We start from the raw sequence: 17,325 nt of genomic DNA, 5'->3' as shown, positions 1-17,325 counted from the left end.
AAGGAGTTTTAAAAGGCAAATCTTATTTTACCACTCTCTTTCTTAATAACCTCTGTTAGAACCACAGAGAGTAAATAATAGATCAGAGAATAGTTCCAGTGCCTTACAAAGCCAGCTTTGTACCCTCTACTCCCTCAGTGGGAGAGACCCCATAATCCTCCCCTGCACCCACCCCTGAGCTTAACTAAGATCCAGCTCAATTCTACTTTGAAGAATTGTCTGACGCTACTCCTGGCTTGTGCAGTCCCAACTTTCTGTTTACAGCGTTGTTATGGAATTTATATTGTAATTTACTGATCACCTTTTTCTCTGAAGGCTTTAGTGCTTTAAGTCCAGGCTCTCTTTATTTCATCCATATGTCCTATGCTAGAAAAGTTCCTAGTAAATGGCAGAAAATTAGTGACTATCATTTGCTCAGTTAGTGTAACAGGTTTTTTTTTTTTTTTTTTGAAAGATTTTATTTATTTATTTATACAAGCACTGGGTTCAGTCAGAAGCGCGGGAGGGTGAGAGAATTCACCAGAGTCAGAGCGGGGAGCAGAACAGGCAGACCGATGAAGTTATACTGCTGAGGGGAGCAGCGGGCGGGCAGGAGAGGTCTGCGCGCCATGTGGGACCCACGCCGGCAGCCGGGGATCGAACTGGCACTGCGGAGGCTTTGGGCAGCTTTGCAGCCCAGCACTCAATTGCTGCGCCACCAGGGGAGGCCCAAGATTTATTTTATTTATTTATGGACACAAGAGCTGGGGAACAGAATAGGTGGATTAACTGAAATATACTGCTAAGGGGAGCAGCAGTTTGATTAGGTTGTCAATAATTTCAGCAGTTAATGCTTTTGAAAAATAACTGTAGTCTTGTTTTTTCAGGGTAATCATTTTGATCAATATGAAGAAGGACATCTGGAAATTGAACAAGCGTCACTTGACAAGCCTATAGAATCGGTAAGATCATCAGTACTTAATTTTGGGTCATAGCCTAGTTAGTTAGGTAGTGTTCGTGTGACACTTGATGTGAATGAAGTTAAACTTATTAATAACTTAGAGTACAGATTAGAGCTATTTTCTTGCATGCCCTACAGTAATCAAATAGAGTTTAGGATGTAACCTAGTATTTAATATCTTGGGAAATCAATCTGAAATATCTAGAAACAGTTTAGAGTTTTACTGGAAAAATATCATTTTGGCCCATACTGGTGCTCTGTTAAAGATAGCAAGTTAAAGTTTAGATTTTTTTTTTTTTTTTGGTAAATTTAATAAAGGAGTAAAATGTATTTTGATCCTTTAAAATATTTCACCTTTCCTGGGCAACACAACTGTTCCTCTAGGAACAGTTAAGGACTAATACATTTTATTTGCCAGACTCTTGTGAAACATGGTAAATTTTGTTTTCTGTAGCTTAAAAGATGTCTGGTTTTTGTCAAAATTGATTCTATCTCTTCACAGCTTTAGTTTAGGATATTGATACAAAACAATAGAACAATGAGGTTTATTTTCCTGACTCTTAATTTAAAAAAAAAAAAACAACTTTATTTTTAACACTACTTTCATTTTTAAAAGTCCATTATTTTCAGATTACACAGTCTGTTGTTAAAATGTCTAAACTTGTCAGTATTGTCAATATTTAATATTTGTGCTTGAGTGTACATTTTCACTAAGGGTTTCAGTGAGTTATTGGTAAAGCATGAGTGAAAAATTATCAAAGAGGGAATTTTATAGCAGTCAAGATCCCCTCTCCCCTTTTAAGAAACACTAGCTGCTTCTCCCTTAGGAAAAGTAGGGTAATTTAGAGAGCACAGATATTTTAATTTAGCATTTATTTTCAAAGCTGTAACATAGTAAAGGATCAACATATATTTATGTTCCTAATTAGGTTGGTGTTGTGTGTGTTTGTGTGTGTGTTTAGATGTTTACAGAAATTTACACAACTTGGGGTGTTCGACATTTTTCTTCCACAGCAGTTGGCCCATATTAGCTAAGCAGCCATGATCTGGTTTGTATTGCACGGTCTGCCTTTTTTTATTTTCTTCTCTAGGGTTTCTTTCTCCCCCACCTCCCCTTCTTATTTCTGTTCTTCTGGTCCAGTGAACACTGCATATAGTATCTTCTGTCTTAATGTGCTGGCATGATGCTAGACTTAGGCATGGCAGTAATTGATGACGCATGTGATAATGCTGCAGAGGGAGAATTCACAGCTGATGTTGTGCTGAAAGCCCAGTCTTGTGTTTTGACATATGGATAAAATGCCAAGCCCAGTTAGTTAAAAATTACTGAAGTTTTTGCCTTCTTGGAAATTATCACAAGGCGGAATTTTACAGTGAAATCATTAAGGTAGCTAGATCAGTATTTTTTACTTGAAAAAATAATTTTTCTATTCCAATATAAATGTTTCTGAGGGTCAAAGTTTTTAAGACTAGAGAACTGTCAGAAGCAAGACTCCAGAACCATGGGGGTCCAATAAGTTACATGGTTGGTTAGTATTCTTATGCAAGCTATACCTCTGTAGGTACTCTACCTTTCCAGTAGCAGGAAATTTATAGTTAGACCAGATTTGCAGCCTAGTTTTCAGTATTACTATACTCAATAAGGAATTTTTAGAGCACTAAATGAAATGATAGTTAACATTTTTAAGCCTTTTTTGGGGGGCTTTATTTTAAAGTTTTTTTAAAAAAATCCATTTCTTTGGCTTGTGAGACTAATGCTCTTTCTCCTCTCACACTGTCCAGGATTTTTTCCAGTAAATATCATAGGTAGAATACCATCAGAAGACACTCTGAGTAATCATTGTTGAGTAATCTCAGTAAGAGTGGAATTGATACATGCCTTCTTTATTAAATGGTATCTTCTCCACAAAATAGCAAATGATACAGTATATAAAATGGATATTTATTCTTTTTATAAACACATGCATATATAGAGATATATTAATTATAATTCTAGTGAAATTTACTCCTTTAACACATAAATATATACATTATTGTGATGTGGTCATTTAGATAGGAGGAGCTTTATTGCCTACATAGTGTGAGAAAGAAGCAGGACACACAAAATGGGAGAGATTTTATTTAAACTTTTAAAAGAAAAATTTAAAAGAAACTCCTAAAATGATTGGCGTCAGTGTAGGTAGTATGCAATCCTACCACCTGAAAAAGACGTCCCCTAGCATGTAAGGAATGCCCACCAAATAAGTATGTAGTAATTATATGGCTGGCTATATTGAGCCATCTTGTTCTGAGGGGGAAATGGTGTTGCTTCTAATCCACAGAAAGAGACTATATGAATTAAAATCTTTCTCTGCAGCAATATCTATTGAGAGGTGCTGACTGTTTTGCTACAGCATGCAACTCAAAAGTGGCTGGAAATATGCAGCTTTGGGAGTCTACAGATCATTGCAGGAGCTAAAGGCTTAGTTTTTTTTTTTTTTTTTTAAACAAAGGTAATCAGCAGCTGGTAACCCTGGAAGTCTCTGCACAGGTTTGTGCCAAGAATATGCCTGTGTGAAAGATTATTGTGAGCATAGGATTAAGGTCATCTTGTTTTGTAATAGGGTAAATTTTTGCAAACTGTCAAGATGGAAATGAGATACACAGATACAGTAGCACATTATGTTTTTAGTGAATGTCTAAGACCTTGATATGTTAGTGAGATGATACAGTTTCCGTTTCAGTCAGCAAATGTTGAAAACACATCAAAATCCAGCATTTAAAAAGCATTTCATAATCTTATAAAGTTTGAGTCCTCCCTGCTTTATTTCAGCCAATCAAATAACTTCAATGAAAATTCTGGTCAAGAATAAATCACCATTCTAAGAAAATAATGAGAGAATTGCCAGATAAGTTGATTAACTTAATTGAAGAGGAGATGGAAAGTATTAACATTTTACCCTTATTACAAAAAACTCTGGGACTTGAATTTGGATCTCTGTTTATGAGCTTTTTAGGTCCCAGATTTTATATATTACCTCTACATATATAAAGATAAAATATTTAGAAAGCAAATAAAACCTGCTCTAAATTTATAGCCCAATCTAGGATTCCTATATAGTTCCAAGATTTAGTTGTTGTGATAAAGGATATGTGATACATTATGACCTTCACCATAGAAGATGAGAAATCAGATGGGAGAATGATTATAAGCTAGAGAAGACAGAATGTCTGCATCATAGACTTAAAATATGTTGTCATTGTTGCAGTTGGAAGTATGACTACTTATTAGCCATTATTTGGTTTTGTTCTCCCTGACTTATTGAAATCCTGTTTTAAATAGTTGTCAGATCAACTAAGAAGTTTTAAAAAATTAACATAGTTTTCAGACTCCAGTTACCGATGTTTAGTTTGCTCATGTAGGAATTTAGAAATATCTGTGTACTGGATTTTGTCATGTTGCATATCTGTTTAGATCTGTGGACTCCACTAGTTCCAAACTGTAACTCTGTAAGTCTGCTGATTTGACATTTAGCAGTGACCATATGTGGACTGCACTATAAATAATGTGCTTCTTGGAGCTGAATGGTGTAGCATTACTATATGGCTTTTCTCTCTAGTTTTCATTGTATCATCTGTAGTGAGCTCTAGATTTTTGTTTTGGGAATTTTTACAACTTGTTTGCATGGGTTCACCTGGTAGCATTTGATTTTTGCTTATAGAGTCTTTAATACACAATCAGCAAAGCTTACAATCCACTCAAGAGACTTACCATTTTTGTCACTGTTGAAAATGGGCTAAGTGGTGTAAAATTGAGTGTGGCTGTCAACTAAAGGAAATTCAGTATGGAATTGATATTAATCCAGTCACTAACATAAGTATAGTTTTCTCTTGAGACATTATATTCTATTTCCTTATAAAAACTTGGAATCAGCCCCATACAATAAAGTAAAATTTTATCTGTGTTTTGGCAGGCTCCCATTATACAGATTGATGGTGCTATTGCCAAAATGATTGTTGTAACTGTGGTGGTATATAGCTCCATGGAGCAAAGAAAAATTTCGTACTTGAAATTTAATTAATAGATAAAAATTGTTGAAGAATGGATGAAGCAATTAATAATGAGTTTTTTGGTTTTTTTGCTGGTACTGTGTTTTCAGCATGTTGGTAGTTTTTAATCCATCTTGCTTTCAAAGATCTTTCCATTCTCACATATGTAATAGGGACAGGATAAAATGTGGCATTTAATTTCAGAAATAGAAATTCTCTTTAGAAAAAAAAAATCATCTGAGATAGTCTAGGTGAAAAAAACTTGTATTTTCAGTTCCACTTCATGATTTAACCAAAATTAAGGAGAAATTCATGCCCGACCAAAGAAATTACCACACTGCCACCATTTTGGCATCTTGAGCACAGAATTAACAATAGATTGTGGAAAACTATTTATGAATCATGTAGAAAACTAGTTTTTTGCCTACTTCCCTTGGGCAGAGTTCAGTTGCTTTAATAGTTTATGTATTTCCCTGCAATTCTTCTATGTGCATTTAAATTGTAAACAACTTGGGGCCTCCCTGGTGGCACAGGCGGTTGAGCACAGTCCTGTGAAACTGTCCACTGCCTCTGCAGTGCCAGTTCGATCCCCGCCGGCTGTGGAGATACATGGCGAGCAGACTGCTCCTGTCTTGCCCGCTGCTCCCCTCAGCATTGGATTTCAGTCAATCTGCCTGTTCTGTTCCCCACTCTGTCTATGGTGGATCCTCTTATCCTCCCGCATATCTGGCCCGTACCCCTGTTCTTGTATAAATAAATAAATCATTAAAAAAATTATAAACAACTAATACTATCATGATGTCTTTTTGTTAGTCATAAATCACAGTTAAAAAGAGGGAAAATCCAATCATCTGTTTTTGGTTAAATGAAGTTATAAGTAACCCCAAGTTTTATATTTTGTTTCAAAAACTGAAAGATTTTTTTTAAGATTTATTTATTTATGCATACAAGAACTGGGATACAGGCCAGAGGGGTGTGTGTGTGGGGGGTAGGGGTGGGAGAGGGTGAGAGGATTCACCAGAGACAGAGTGGGGAACAGAGCAGGCAGATTAACTGAAATACACTGCTGAGGGGAGCAGCGGGTGAGTCAGGAGAGGTCTCTTGTGCCATGTGGGTAGCTCCCTGGCTGGGGATAGAACTTGTGCTGCAGTGGCTGCGGATAGCTTCATAGATTGTGTCTTAACCCCTTGCACCACCAGGGAGGCCCTCAAAAACTGAAAGTTTTTTTAGTCACTATTATAGTGGCTGAAGTAGTAAATAGTTGCTATTTTATAAGTAAGTTAGTGCCCTTTTATGTCTAAATTAGCTGTTTGAGCTATAAATTACTTAATAGTAATTTATAGGTAACATCCATTGGAATAATTGGCAGAATCATAATTCTAAACAGCAGAGACTTGTTTTCACAATCTGTCTATTGAGTTCCTTGTTCTTATAAAAGTGAAAATTCAGTGACCATTTTAATCAGTTCAGAAGTAGACAAGTCTGATTTGTTCAACTTTATTATAACGTATTTTGGTGTGCCTTCCTTGTATTACCCATTATCCTTAAGCCTATTGGAGTTTTGACCAATGTTTATACATTCCCCCCCCCCTTTTTTTGGTAGAAAAAGAGATTCTTCTGAATACTAGCCCTTTCTCCAGAGCTGCCTTTCTCCCCAAAAGCAGGTTGTTTTAAATTATAGGAAAGGTCCAGATTTTCTGTGCGAGTCTTTCACTTAGCCCAGGAGCTTGGAGAGGGGAAGAGGTTCTGGGAGATATGTCTGTTGTTTTTGTTACTTTTGTTACTTTTACTATGATGTGTAGCATGTTAATGATTTTAATACAGTCCCTGACATTTCATTTCCTATTACATACTTAGAAAAGCAGGTGTAATGAAAGAGCAATTTTTACCTAAAATTCTAAAGAGAAATGCCACTGCCATTTTGTATCAATAGCTTTTTAAAGAAGGTGACGGCCATCTTGAGTGGTTTTGTAAAAGTGGTGCTAATGTGTATAATCCTAAAATTTTCTTTTTTCTCCCTCCCCCTTTAACATTTGCTTTTCCTTTCACTGTTGTCAGTCACAACACGCTGCTCTTGAAACTCTCAGCTGGTCTTGACTCGTGAATTTACTTATGCTTTCACTCTTCTTTAATAAATACATTAATTGCAAGCAGTGAATTGAAAACAAGACAAAAAAATCGACCATTAGTGATTGGACAGTTTCTTACTTTGTGTTACATTTAACTGTTCTTTTGACAGCCCAGTTTTTAAAGCCAGGTTCGTATGGAAATGCTTTCACTCCACTTGCACTGCTTTTGGAAATAGCATACTGCTTCATCTGTCTGTTTATTTTAGTGCATTCATAATATAACACAGTCAGCATAATGTCTCATCTCCACTTAGCCTAAGATTGAGTTTTCTTACTTAAAAAAGGGGGGGCAACAATTTTTGTCAGCATGATTTAGTACTCTAAATCTTTGTACTAAGTGTATTTATACTACTAGTCTGTTAAAAGACTAAACAGTAATTTAATCAACCACATGTTCTTAGAGTCATTCTGCTATCCTTGTCTTTTCCATAGTTGTTCAGTTGTAGGAGTTATGATAATCAATAAGAACTTTGTGTACAGGTAAGTTAATGTTCTTGGTAGCATAATAAAGGCCCTTTACCTTTTCTGCTAACATTGTTATTAAGACTTAATTTTTTTACAATAATTTATAAATAATCATTAAGTACAAATTAAGGGGATGCTTTTCCTGATCATTCATTTGGGAGGAGAGAAGGGCAGAAGAGACTTCAATGTGAACTAAGTCTTGTAATGTATACTAACATGGAAGTCATCATTTGGGATTACATAAAAATTTGTACTTTCTAATTCTTTTAGTTCCTAGCAAAAGGGAGGGGATTTCTTTTGTGCATTAATGACTTTTAATATATTTGTACTTAAAATGTTTTAGACAAGTTCATTATTGTTTGCCTCATTTGTGTTTTAAAAAAATATCCTGATCTTCCCCCAGTTTTCTAATTTGCATGCTTTCATAAACTTATAGAAGGGAGTTGTCCATTAAAAAACTATAAAACAGGGCATTGGACAGTTCTTGTAACTTCCTGTCAGAGGCGATAATAGTAAAATAATTTTTTTCTTCTCTCTGTAACTCCAAAAAATATTTAACATTGAATATGGAGCTGGAAGATTAAAAAGCAGTTTACTATAAAATGTTTGATTTTAATTTGGAGATTTATGGTTTTGTTAGCTTTATAAATTGATTTTGTCAGATTTTGGTGATACCAGATTAATACTATAAATTGATTTTAATGTGTATAGAATGCTTTGTGGTTACAATTTTAAATGTTTTCTTTTGGCTTTGTCTCCACAGTAGTTGTAAAAACTAAAGAATTGGTCAAAGGTTTGCAGGGGCTTCTAAGATCTTGAACCCTTTAGACAAAAGCTGACATTTAATTGTTGTTTCTGGTGTCTTTTCATACAATTTACATTGTAATACCTTTTTCCAGTGTGCTCCTAGGAAGATGAGACATTATGTATATTGGTTTTTTCCCCCTACATGCACTAATGGTTCTTTACTGTTAACTTATTGCTAGGCCTGTTTCATTCTAACATTTTAGCATTTTTGTTAGATTACATGTTGAAATGCATCACTCAGTCTGTGCTTGAGCTCATTTTATTTTTCTGTTTAATCAATTTAATTTGTTTTACTAACCTCACTGTTTTTTCAGTTTAATATTGGCTGCATGCTAATTAAATATTTATATTTTATATATATATATTAAAAAACCAATCAAGTCTAGCCTGGATTTTGCTCTGATTGTGTTTTCATTTCTATGGGGGGGGTAGACTTACACTTACAACTTACTTTGTATCATGAAAGCCTGACACATAAATAAAATAACTAAACATGTAGATTTTCTTTTCAAAAAAAAAAAAACAAAAAAAAAAACTTAAAGTGGTGCTGTCTAGGTGGTGGATATGATTGTATAAAAACCTTGATTTTATGCTTTTTAATGTTAGTTTTAAACTTCATGAATGTATTCTTCCCCCTTTTCCCCTTCCCTTTTCCCTCCTTTTTAAAGTGTTATATACAAAAAGTTGCCCAGCACACCATCAAAAAGGACCCTTATCCCATATATAATAGTAGCTAGCATTTCTTTTTACATTAATGTCCCTTTTATTGGGCACATTTACCCTGTTATTAGCACCTTTTTGCATGCATATATGTAGAATTATCTCTTGTTCATCACTTGTTTAAATGTCACTAGGAAGGGAAGAATATATTATTGGAATATTTTTGGTTTGTCTCTCTGTTCTGTCTGTCAGGATAATATTGGACATCGCTTACTCCAGAAACATGGGTGGAAGCTGGGCCAGGGATTGGGAAAATCTCTTCAGGGTAAGTTTTTTAAATGTACAAAAGAAAGAAAGAAAAATAATACTTCTAATGCAGATCTTGTAACTGAATATATTTGTCTTTTGTTAATGTTTGGGTTTTTTCCCTTGCCTTTCTCCCCCTAGAATAGTTTATTTTTCCTATAAGTGCGTTTCAAATCACTATTAAGCCAATAATTTGCAAGAGTAAGCTGCTGTGTCATGAAAACTTTCTGATCAAATGTTTGTGTGCAGCTCAACCTGTTTTAAATGTTTTTGGTGGAGGTGATGCGTGGGAGGTAACAGAATACCTAGTATCAGAGTGTGTTTTGTTTGTGACATTTGATGATATTATATTGTGGCTTCAGTATCATAAAGAAAACCATACAACAGCAGTTTGATTTTTGCCATAGGAAATTCTCCTTGAAGCTGTTGCTTGCTCTCCTTTTCTCTGCAGTCAGAATCCACTCAGTAGTAGAAAAATTAACCAACAGTGGAAGCAAAGGTTTCTTCCTAGGGCACTTTGAGCAGAGAGGCCATTTCTCAGTTTCAGATCAGGCTCTGGAAATTGTATGACTTTAGTGTTCCATTGCATTTTATTTTTTCTTTTAACTATAATAATCATTTGGATAAAAATTAAATACCAGCATTTTTGCTTCCAAGTTCTTGCTGGTTTGGAAAACAATTCCATTCACCTTTTTAATCTCTCTTACATTCAAGAACTACCATTTATTTACTCTTTGCAGAGTAATGCTACCTCGTAAATGATGAGACTCATTGCACTTTCTATATCTGGCCATGGAGGGTCTTACTATTTAAAGGGATTTTTTAGGGAGAGGTATACTTGGTTGACTAATTGTTTGAATTTTGTAAATTTCTATATATTTTTTTAATATACCGCCTTTATTGAGGGTAACCAAAAACAAAAAACAAAAAACAAAAAAAAAAAAAAAATGTGAAAACCCAGGGTGCCAGAAGTATAAACTCAGTTTATTAAAGTTCAAGCTTGTCCAGACCCTGGTCACAAATCCTACTGAGGTGTAGTGACCACCAAGTTAGGGAGAGGGAAGTAGGAGTGAGGTCATAAAAAAGAGTGGTACCTCACTATGGTACCTCCACCTTCCCAGTGACATAAGGACATACCAGGTGCTGTCTCTTTGACCCTCACCCCAACCCTGGCCAGACTTTGAAAGCCAGTGCCAAATGGTTTTACCTTCCCTTTACTGCATCCTTACTTGCTCAGGCTTCTAGCCTTACTCTTCTCTTTCTTCACATTCTTCTGTGTGACTAGTAGCAGGTTAGGATCTGTAGAAGATGTAGTGAGCTTGGGGGCCAGGGTAGGTGCAGGGTTCAAGATGGGGTGAAGGGAAGGACAGACGAGCTGTCCAAGGCCCCTCCTCTTTTCATGGGATCCCAAATTGTACATTCAGATCCTTTAACGGCCACACAGATCTGAGAAAGTAGGCATAACCACTATTCTGGAGACCTGCTGCAAGTTGGAGGATTCACTGACCAGCATTTGGTGGGGCCAGCTGGTGACAGATGGCTAAGGTGGCAGCTTCTTCTGGTGGCTCAGGCTTCTGCTCAGCATGGCCACACAGGCTATCTTGCCTGGTCCCTGTACTCATGCTCCTTCCATGCTCTGGGAGTCTGCAGCAGATATATCAATGATCTTGCTGGCTGTGTTGGCAAGGGTGGAGGAGAGCAGGGCCTGCTATTTGTGCAAGCAGAAGGCAAGGTGGTCAGGCTCAGTTCTGGGGGGCTACTAGGCAGCTGTAGCTCTGGGTCCTGTTCTGAGTCATCATTCTCACTGTAATTGCACCCCATGACTGGGGGTGAGTGGTGTGCAGAGACCCTTTGCAGGAGGGATGGTGTATATTAGGAGCCCTTCCGGTCGCATGGATTTCTACAATTTAAATGGGAAGTAAAGTGTGTATGTGTTAATAGGCACAATCAGGATGTTAAGCAGGATGTTTCAATCTTTAAAATCTTAGTTTTTTATTTTATTTATTTTTAAAGATTTATTTACTTATGCATACAAGAGCTGGACCAGAGGTGTGGGGTTGCGGGGGAGGTGAGAGGATTCACCAGAGACAGAGTGGGGAGCAGAACTGGCAGATTGACTGAAATACCCTGTTGAGGGGAGCAGTGGATGAGACAGGAGAGGTCTGCTGCACCATGTAGGTTAGCTCCCTGGCTGGGGATTGAACTCATGCTGCAGTGGCTGCTGATTGCTTCATAGTGCTGAGACTTAACTCCTTGTATCATCAGGGAGGCCCCTAAAATCTTAGCTTTTTAAATTATACTTATATAAATTATATTCATTGGTAACAGAGAAGATGGTCAATAAATATATTTTAAATTAATATTACCTACTCTTTGGGGAAGTTAAATTTGATTACAGTTAAACTTGTTTTCCCAGTGGTACAAGAGCTCATTGCAAACAATATAAAGAATACAATTAAGAACAATTTATTTGGCATAGGTGATAGGTATTTGTAAGAGTCAAGAGGGTAACCAAGACTGAAATAGAAATGACTTTTTGGTAGAATTTGCCCCAGTGATTTTCATAGTTCTAAGTGTTGGGGAGTAATGGCTCAGGTCAATTGTATGGGGAGTTATGGGGAGTAATGGCTCAGAAGGTCTGAAGTCTGTATTTGATCTTTTCCTACTATTTAAAACTGACTTTGCTATTCAGAGATACTGGGGAACATTGTTGATTGTTACTCTTTGTTACAAGGGAGTAGAATTAGGGACACTTCACAGTGGCTAGCAAATCTGTTTGACTTCCAGATTTTTCATTGTAAACATCAGAGCCATTCAAGCACAATTAGAACCTACCTAGAGAGAGAAAGGAGAGGTGAATGGATACTCATGGTGGGGGGTGAATGATGGAAAATTTAAATTATTATCTTATTCTAAGAATATATAATTTTGGTTCTCTTTAAACTTTGTGTTCCTAGAAAAGAAGAATTAGACTATATTTTACCTCAGTCTTCACAGTAATGTGCATATAATAAATCACTCATTAACGTCATCAATCACTTATTAAATTCATTACAAGGAAATGAATTTCCTACTCTCCTACCCCCATTGTAATTTTGGTAAAAAATGAGTAACATTAAACTACCATCTTAGCCCTTTTAATTTGTTGTGCAAAGGCTGTCTTTTAAATGGCTAGTATCGTGTCTTTATCCTTTTTTTTAAAATTATTCCTTTATTGTAAGATTTTTATTTTATTTGTTTTTGCATAGAAGAACTGTGGTGTAGGCCAGAGATGCGGGGGGTGAGAGGAGGATTCACCAGAGACAGAGTGGGGAGCAGAACAGGCAGATCCACTGAAATACACTGCTGAGGGGAATATGGGCCAAACGGCAGAGTTCTGCTATGCCAGCCATGTGGGTCAGCTCCCTGGCCAGATAGCTTTGCAGCAAGAGGGCTGTGGTGGTAGTGCTAAGACTTAACCCCTAGGTCACCAGGGAGGCCCCCTTATGTCTTTATGCTTTAAAAAGAGTGGAACCTTATTGTCAATAGTAAGGGTCAAATTTTACTGTCTTTATTTTTCAGTTTCAGATTAAACACTTTAATTCTCGTTTCTCTTACATAGCTCTTTCTGTAATAGCCACATGATTTGACCTAGAATATAGCTACGCTTACTGGCTATATTCATGACAGATTTTTTTCATTGTAGCAAAACTTTACTATAAATAAACACTGAAGCTCAGTTGCTCTGGTAAAAAAATAATGCCTCCTTAGTATTACATAGACTAATCTCTGCATGTAATTTCTAGGTTCAGGACTTTGTAAGTTTTATATTTACTAGTTTATTGTCAATTTTCATTTCTACTTTTCATTTGACTTTAGGACTAACACCTCAATATGCAGTTCTGTGCTAAAATTTAAACCCGATCTCTTTAGAATTTTTTGTTAAAGTTTAAAAATTATTTCAACCCAAGCAAGAGTCTTATAAACCCAGCTCTGGTGCTACAGTTCATATTTCTTGACACTGGAGAGACTGGGAAAATGGGCACACTGAATCTGGAACAAAATTTCTATCTTTGAATAGAAAATTGTAAGATGGGTTTATTTTTGTTCTCAAACTCATTAGTCCCCTTTTGTTCTTCCTTAGTGTTTATTAAAATATTTCAAAAGCTAAAAATATAAGAACTTTTATTGCATGTGGCAGATAAGTGATTGTTCATATTAAAACAAAAGACCTATAGAAAAGATAGGTTGACAAAGTTTCTGAAGGAAAGAAAGGCCTGCTGATGAGAAATATTATTGACAGTTGCTTATTATAGAGCAGTGAATGTGTTTAATTTGGAATAAAGCCACCATAAATGATGATATTTTATGACAGTTGGACAGGATTTGGTTCTTGAAATTATTTTATAATTTTGCTTTGAAATGGAATGAAATGTAGCTCAAGATCTTTATTTCACTCTGGAATATGTTTAATCAGTAGGTATATCACAGAAGTGATGCCTGAGCTTCCTTTGTTTATATTGTACAGGAACTATTTGATGATTTATTATTTTTTTAAAGATTTATTTATTTATTGATTGATTTTTTATTGATTTATACATACATACATACAAGCACTGGGTACAGTCAGAAGCGCGGGAGGGTGAGAGAATTCGCCAGAGCGGGGAGCAGAGCAGGCAGAAGGACTGAAGTACACTGCTGAAGGGAGCAGCGGGTGGCAGGAGAGGTCTGCGCGCCATGTGGGACCCTCCTCGGTGGCCGGGGATCGAACTGGCGCTGCAGAGGCTGCAGGCAGCTTCGCAACCCAGCGCTCAACTGCTGCGCCACCGGGGAGGCCCAATTTATTATTTTTTTGGTCACAAAAAAATTTAGTACCTGAAGTCACGTTATAAAATCTGTAAAATGTTATATAAATGCTTATTGTTATTAATTTCTCTGTTGTACAGTATATATTGCATAGAATTGAAGATAATCCGTCTTTAGGTCTTAGTTAGAAATCTAAGTGTCATAAAAATAAAGCAGAGGAGCCCCCTGGTCTTACCTATTTCCCAGCATTTGTAACTAGTAGTAGCTAATATGCTTAATACTGCTAGATACTGACTTCAAGATCTGTGCTTTTATATAATCTTTTTTTTTTTTTTTTTTTAGAGGCATGTTTTTTATTTATTTATTTGTTTGTTTGTTTGTTTTGGTTATACATGCACTGGGTACAGTCAGAAGCGCGGGAGGGTGAGAGAATTCACCAGAGCCAGAGCGGGGAGCAGAGCAGGCAGAAGGACCGAAGTACACTGCTGAGGGGAGCAGCGGGTGGCAGGAGAGGTCTGCGCGCCATGTGGGACCCTCCTCTGGTGGCTGGGGAGCAGCCGGGGATCGAACCAGCGCCGCAGAGGCCGTGGGCAGCTTCACAACCCAGCGCTCAACCGCTGTGCCACCGGGGAGGCCCAAGATCTGTGCTTTTAATGCTGTCTGTGTTTTAGGTCTCATAGCCCCCTAATTATGGTAACTGTTTTACTAATTTTGAGTATATTAGTTATTTCACCTTCTGAACCTAACTTAGAATATCTAAAAAGAGCCTCAATTACTTACCAGTAGTGTTGGAATAAGTGGATAGCAACCCAGAAAAAGAAGTTGGAACTCTATTGTCATATCTTAACCAAAGTATATCCCAAATGAATAAAATATTTAAATGTAAAAGAATGAAGTGGTAAAATCATTGGTATGAACAATTAGATAATTACATTTGTAAAAATAATCTTGGAATGAGCAAAACTAAGTTTAACCCCAAACTGAGAGACCATTAAAAATAGATGAATTTGGCTATATTGCATCATAAACAAATTTTTAAAAATAACAAACTGGGGAAATATCTGTAATAGCTCATCACAAAGGACAAATTTCCTTTATGCATTTATCAGTAAATGAAAGACTTACAGCAACTAAATAGAAAAAGGGAAATGATGTGAACAGTTTACAAAAAAAGTAATGCAAAATGCCTTTAAGCATGAAAATACTTTCAAACTTTCTTGTATTAGAGATATGTATGGTAAATGACCATGAGAAATCATTTTCTACTTGTTGAATTGGAAAAGGTAAAAAGAAATTAGTTCAGATTTTGGGAAAACAGGTACTTATCGCCAGTACCAATATAAATTTGTAAAACCATATGAGTAATAATTTGATTAAAGTGTGTGTATTCTTGGATCCAGCAATTACTTCTAATTATCTTTAACTTAGTTTTGAAATGTTGTTAATATGTAAGCATCTTTCCCAAAGTTCTTCTGGTTGCGCCAATGATAGCTCTAGATTTCTCACATATCTTCCTTAAAATGTTGAATTAGATTTTTGAGATTGAAACAAACATTCTATTTTTTTTATTATTTTTTAAAAGATTTATTTATTTAAGCATACAAGAGCTGGAGTGCAGGCCAGAGGTGTGGAGGATGAGAGGATTCACCGAGACAGAGTAGGGAGCAGAACAGGAGAATCTACTGAAATACACTGCTGAGGGGAGCAACAGGCGAGACAGGAGAGGTCTGCTGCACCATATGGGTCATCTCCCTGGCCAGGGATCGAACTTGTGATATGGATAGCTTCATAGTGCTGAGACTCAACCCCTTGTGCCACCAGGGAGATCCCTACATTCTATTTAAAATCATTAACTGAAAAATGTGTTGAGAGGTGAACCTATGCATTTCACTGAAACATTTAAATATTAAAAGTGATTATTTTGGGGCCTCCCCGGTGGCGCAGCGGTTGAGCGCTGGGTTGTGAAGCTGCCCGCGGCCTCTGCGGCGCCGGTTCGATCCCCGGCTGCTCCCCGGCCACCAGAGGAGGGTCCCACATGGCGCGCAGACTTCTCCTGCCGCCCGCTGCTCCCCTCAGCAGTGTACTTCAGTCCTTCTGCCTGCTCTGCTCCCTACTCTGGCTCTGGTGAATTCTTTCACCCTCCCGCGCTTCTGACTGTACCCAGTGCATGTATAAACAAAACAAACAAATAAATAAATAAATAAATAAACATGCCTCTATTTAAAAAAAAAAAAAAGATTAAAAAAAAAAGTGATTATTTTGTGGTTTTTGCCTGTGCATTTATGTTTGAATTTGTTTGACTATGCAGAGAAAAATCTTTGTAAAGGCAGACACTAAAAGGAAACTGAGTTACATTTTTACTTTGTTTTTTAAATTTGATATGATATATTTGTATTACTGTTAAAATACAGAAAATATTTTTTTAAAGATTCAGTGTGTGCTGAACCAGAGCAGTAGAGTTGGGTATATTTTTTGGTTTTATTTTGCCCCCGTCCCTCCGTGCCTCTCTAGTTTCAGTTAGCAAATAAGTAGTACATGTAGTCGGGGAAGGCCTATTGTAGCTAACCCCACAGCAATCCTGACACTACATTTTATGACTGAAGAAAAGCTAGACTTGAATTGCTGTAGAATAGAAATATGTAATGTTACAATTTAGACTTTACTGTCAAATTAGAATATTGATTTTTTTCCCAAAAGATTTATTTATTTATTTATACAAGTACTGGGTACAGTCAGAAGCGTGGGAGGGTGAGAGAATTCACCAGAGCCAGAGGGGAGAGCAGAGCAGGCAGACTGACGAAGTACACTGCTGAGAGGAGCAGTGGGCGGCAGGAGAGGTCTGCGCGCCATGTGGGACCCTCACCACGGCTGGGGATCGAACCGGTGTTGGAGAGGCTGTAGGCAGCCTCACAACCCAGCGCTCAACCACTGCGCCACTGGGGAGGCCCTAGAATATTGATCTTTTAAAACTTTACCAACTTCCTAAGAAAAATTATTCTTTGGTCGAGAGAAAAACCTTCCTTTAATATAGTGACTTACATGCATTTTCTAGATAGGTTTTTGCAAAAGCTAAGTTATTGTCCTTTTACCTTGCTTTCTCTTTGAAATTTGTTTTTCTTTGGGAAGAGGAAACAACACATTCATTATATATTGTGTGTCAAATATTTATCTAGAATATATCTTTTTGCAGTTTCATTTAATTAA

The 17,325-nt window shown here is 36.8% G+C and overlaps 1 protein-coding gene across 2 annotated transcripts in view; it reads left to right on the top strand.

Moving 5' to 3' along the window:
- Positions 1–17,325, top strand: part of GPATCH8 (G-patch domain containing 8) — a gene marked incomplete at both ends in the record, with an annotated part of 79,507 nt that overhangs the window by 14,564 nt on the left and 47,618 nt on the right. The window contains 2 exons of one of the 2 annotated variants that reach the window (XM_084238885.1): positions 867–941; positions 9,283–9,355. In XM_084238885.1, coding sequence (XP_084095011.1) covers positions 867–941; positions 9,283–9,355 — 148 coding nt within the window. The remainder of the gene's footprint in view (positions 1–866; positions 942–9,282; positions 9,356–17,325) is intronic. The other variant, XM_084238886.1, reaches the window with a different exon arrangement.

This window comes from Talpa europaea (genome assembly GCF_964194135.1).
Source record: "Talpa europaea genome assembly, chromosome: 7".
Classification (NCBI taxonomy): domain Eukaryota; kingdom Metazoa; phylum Chordata; class Mammalia; order Eulipotyphla; family Talpidae; genus Talpa; species Talpa europaea.
This window is presented reverse-complemented; position numbering and strand designations above follow the sequence as displayed.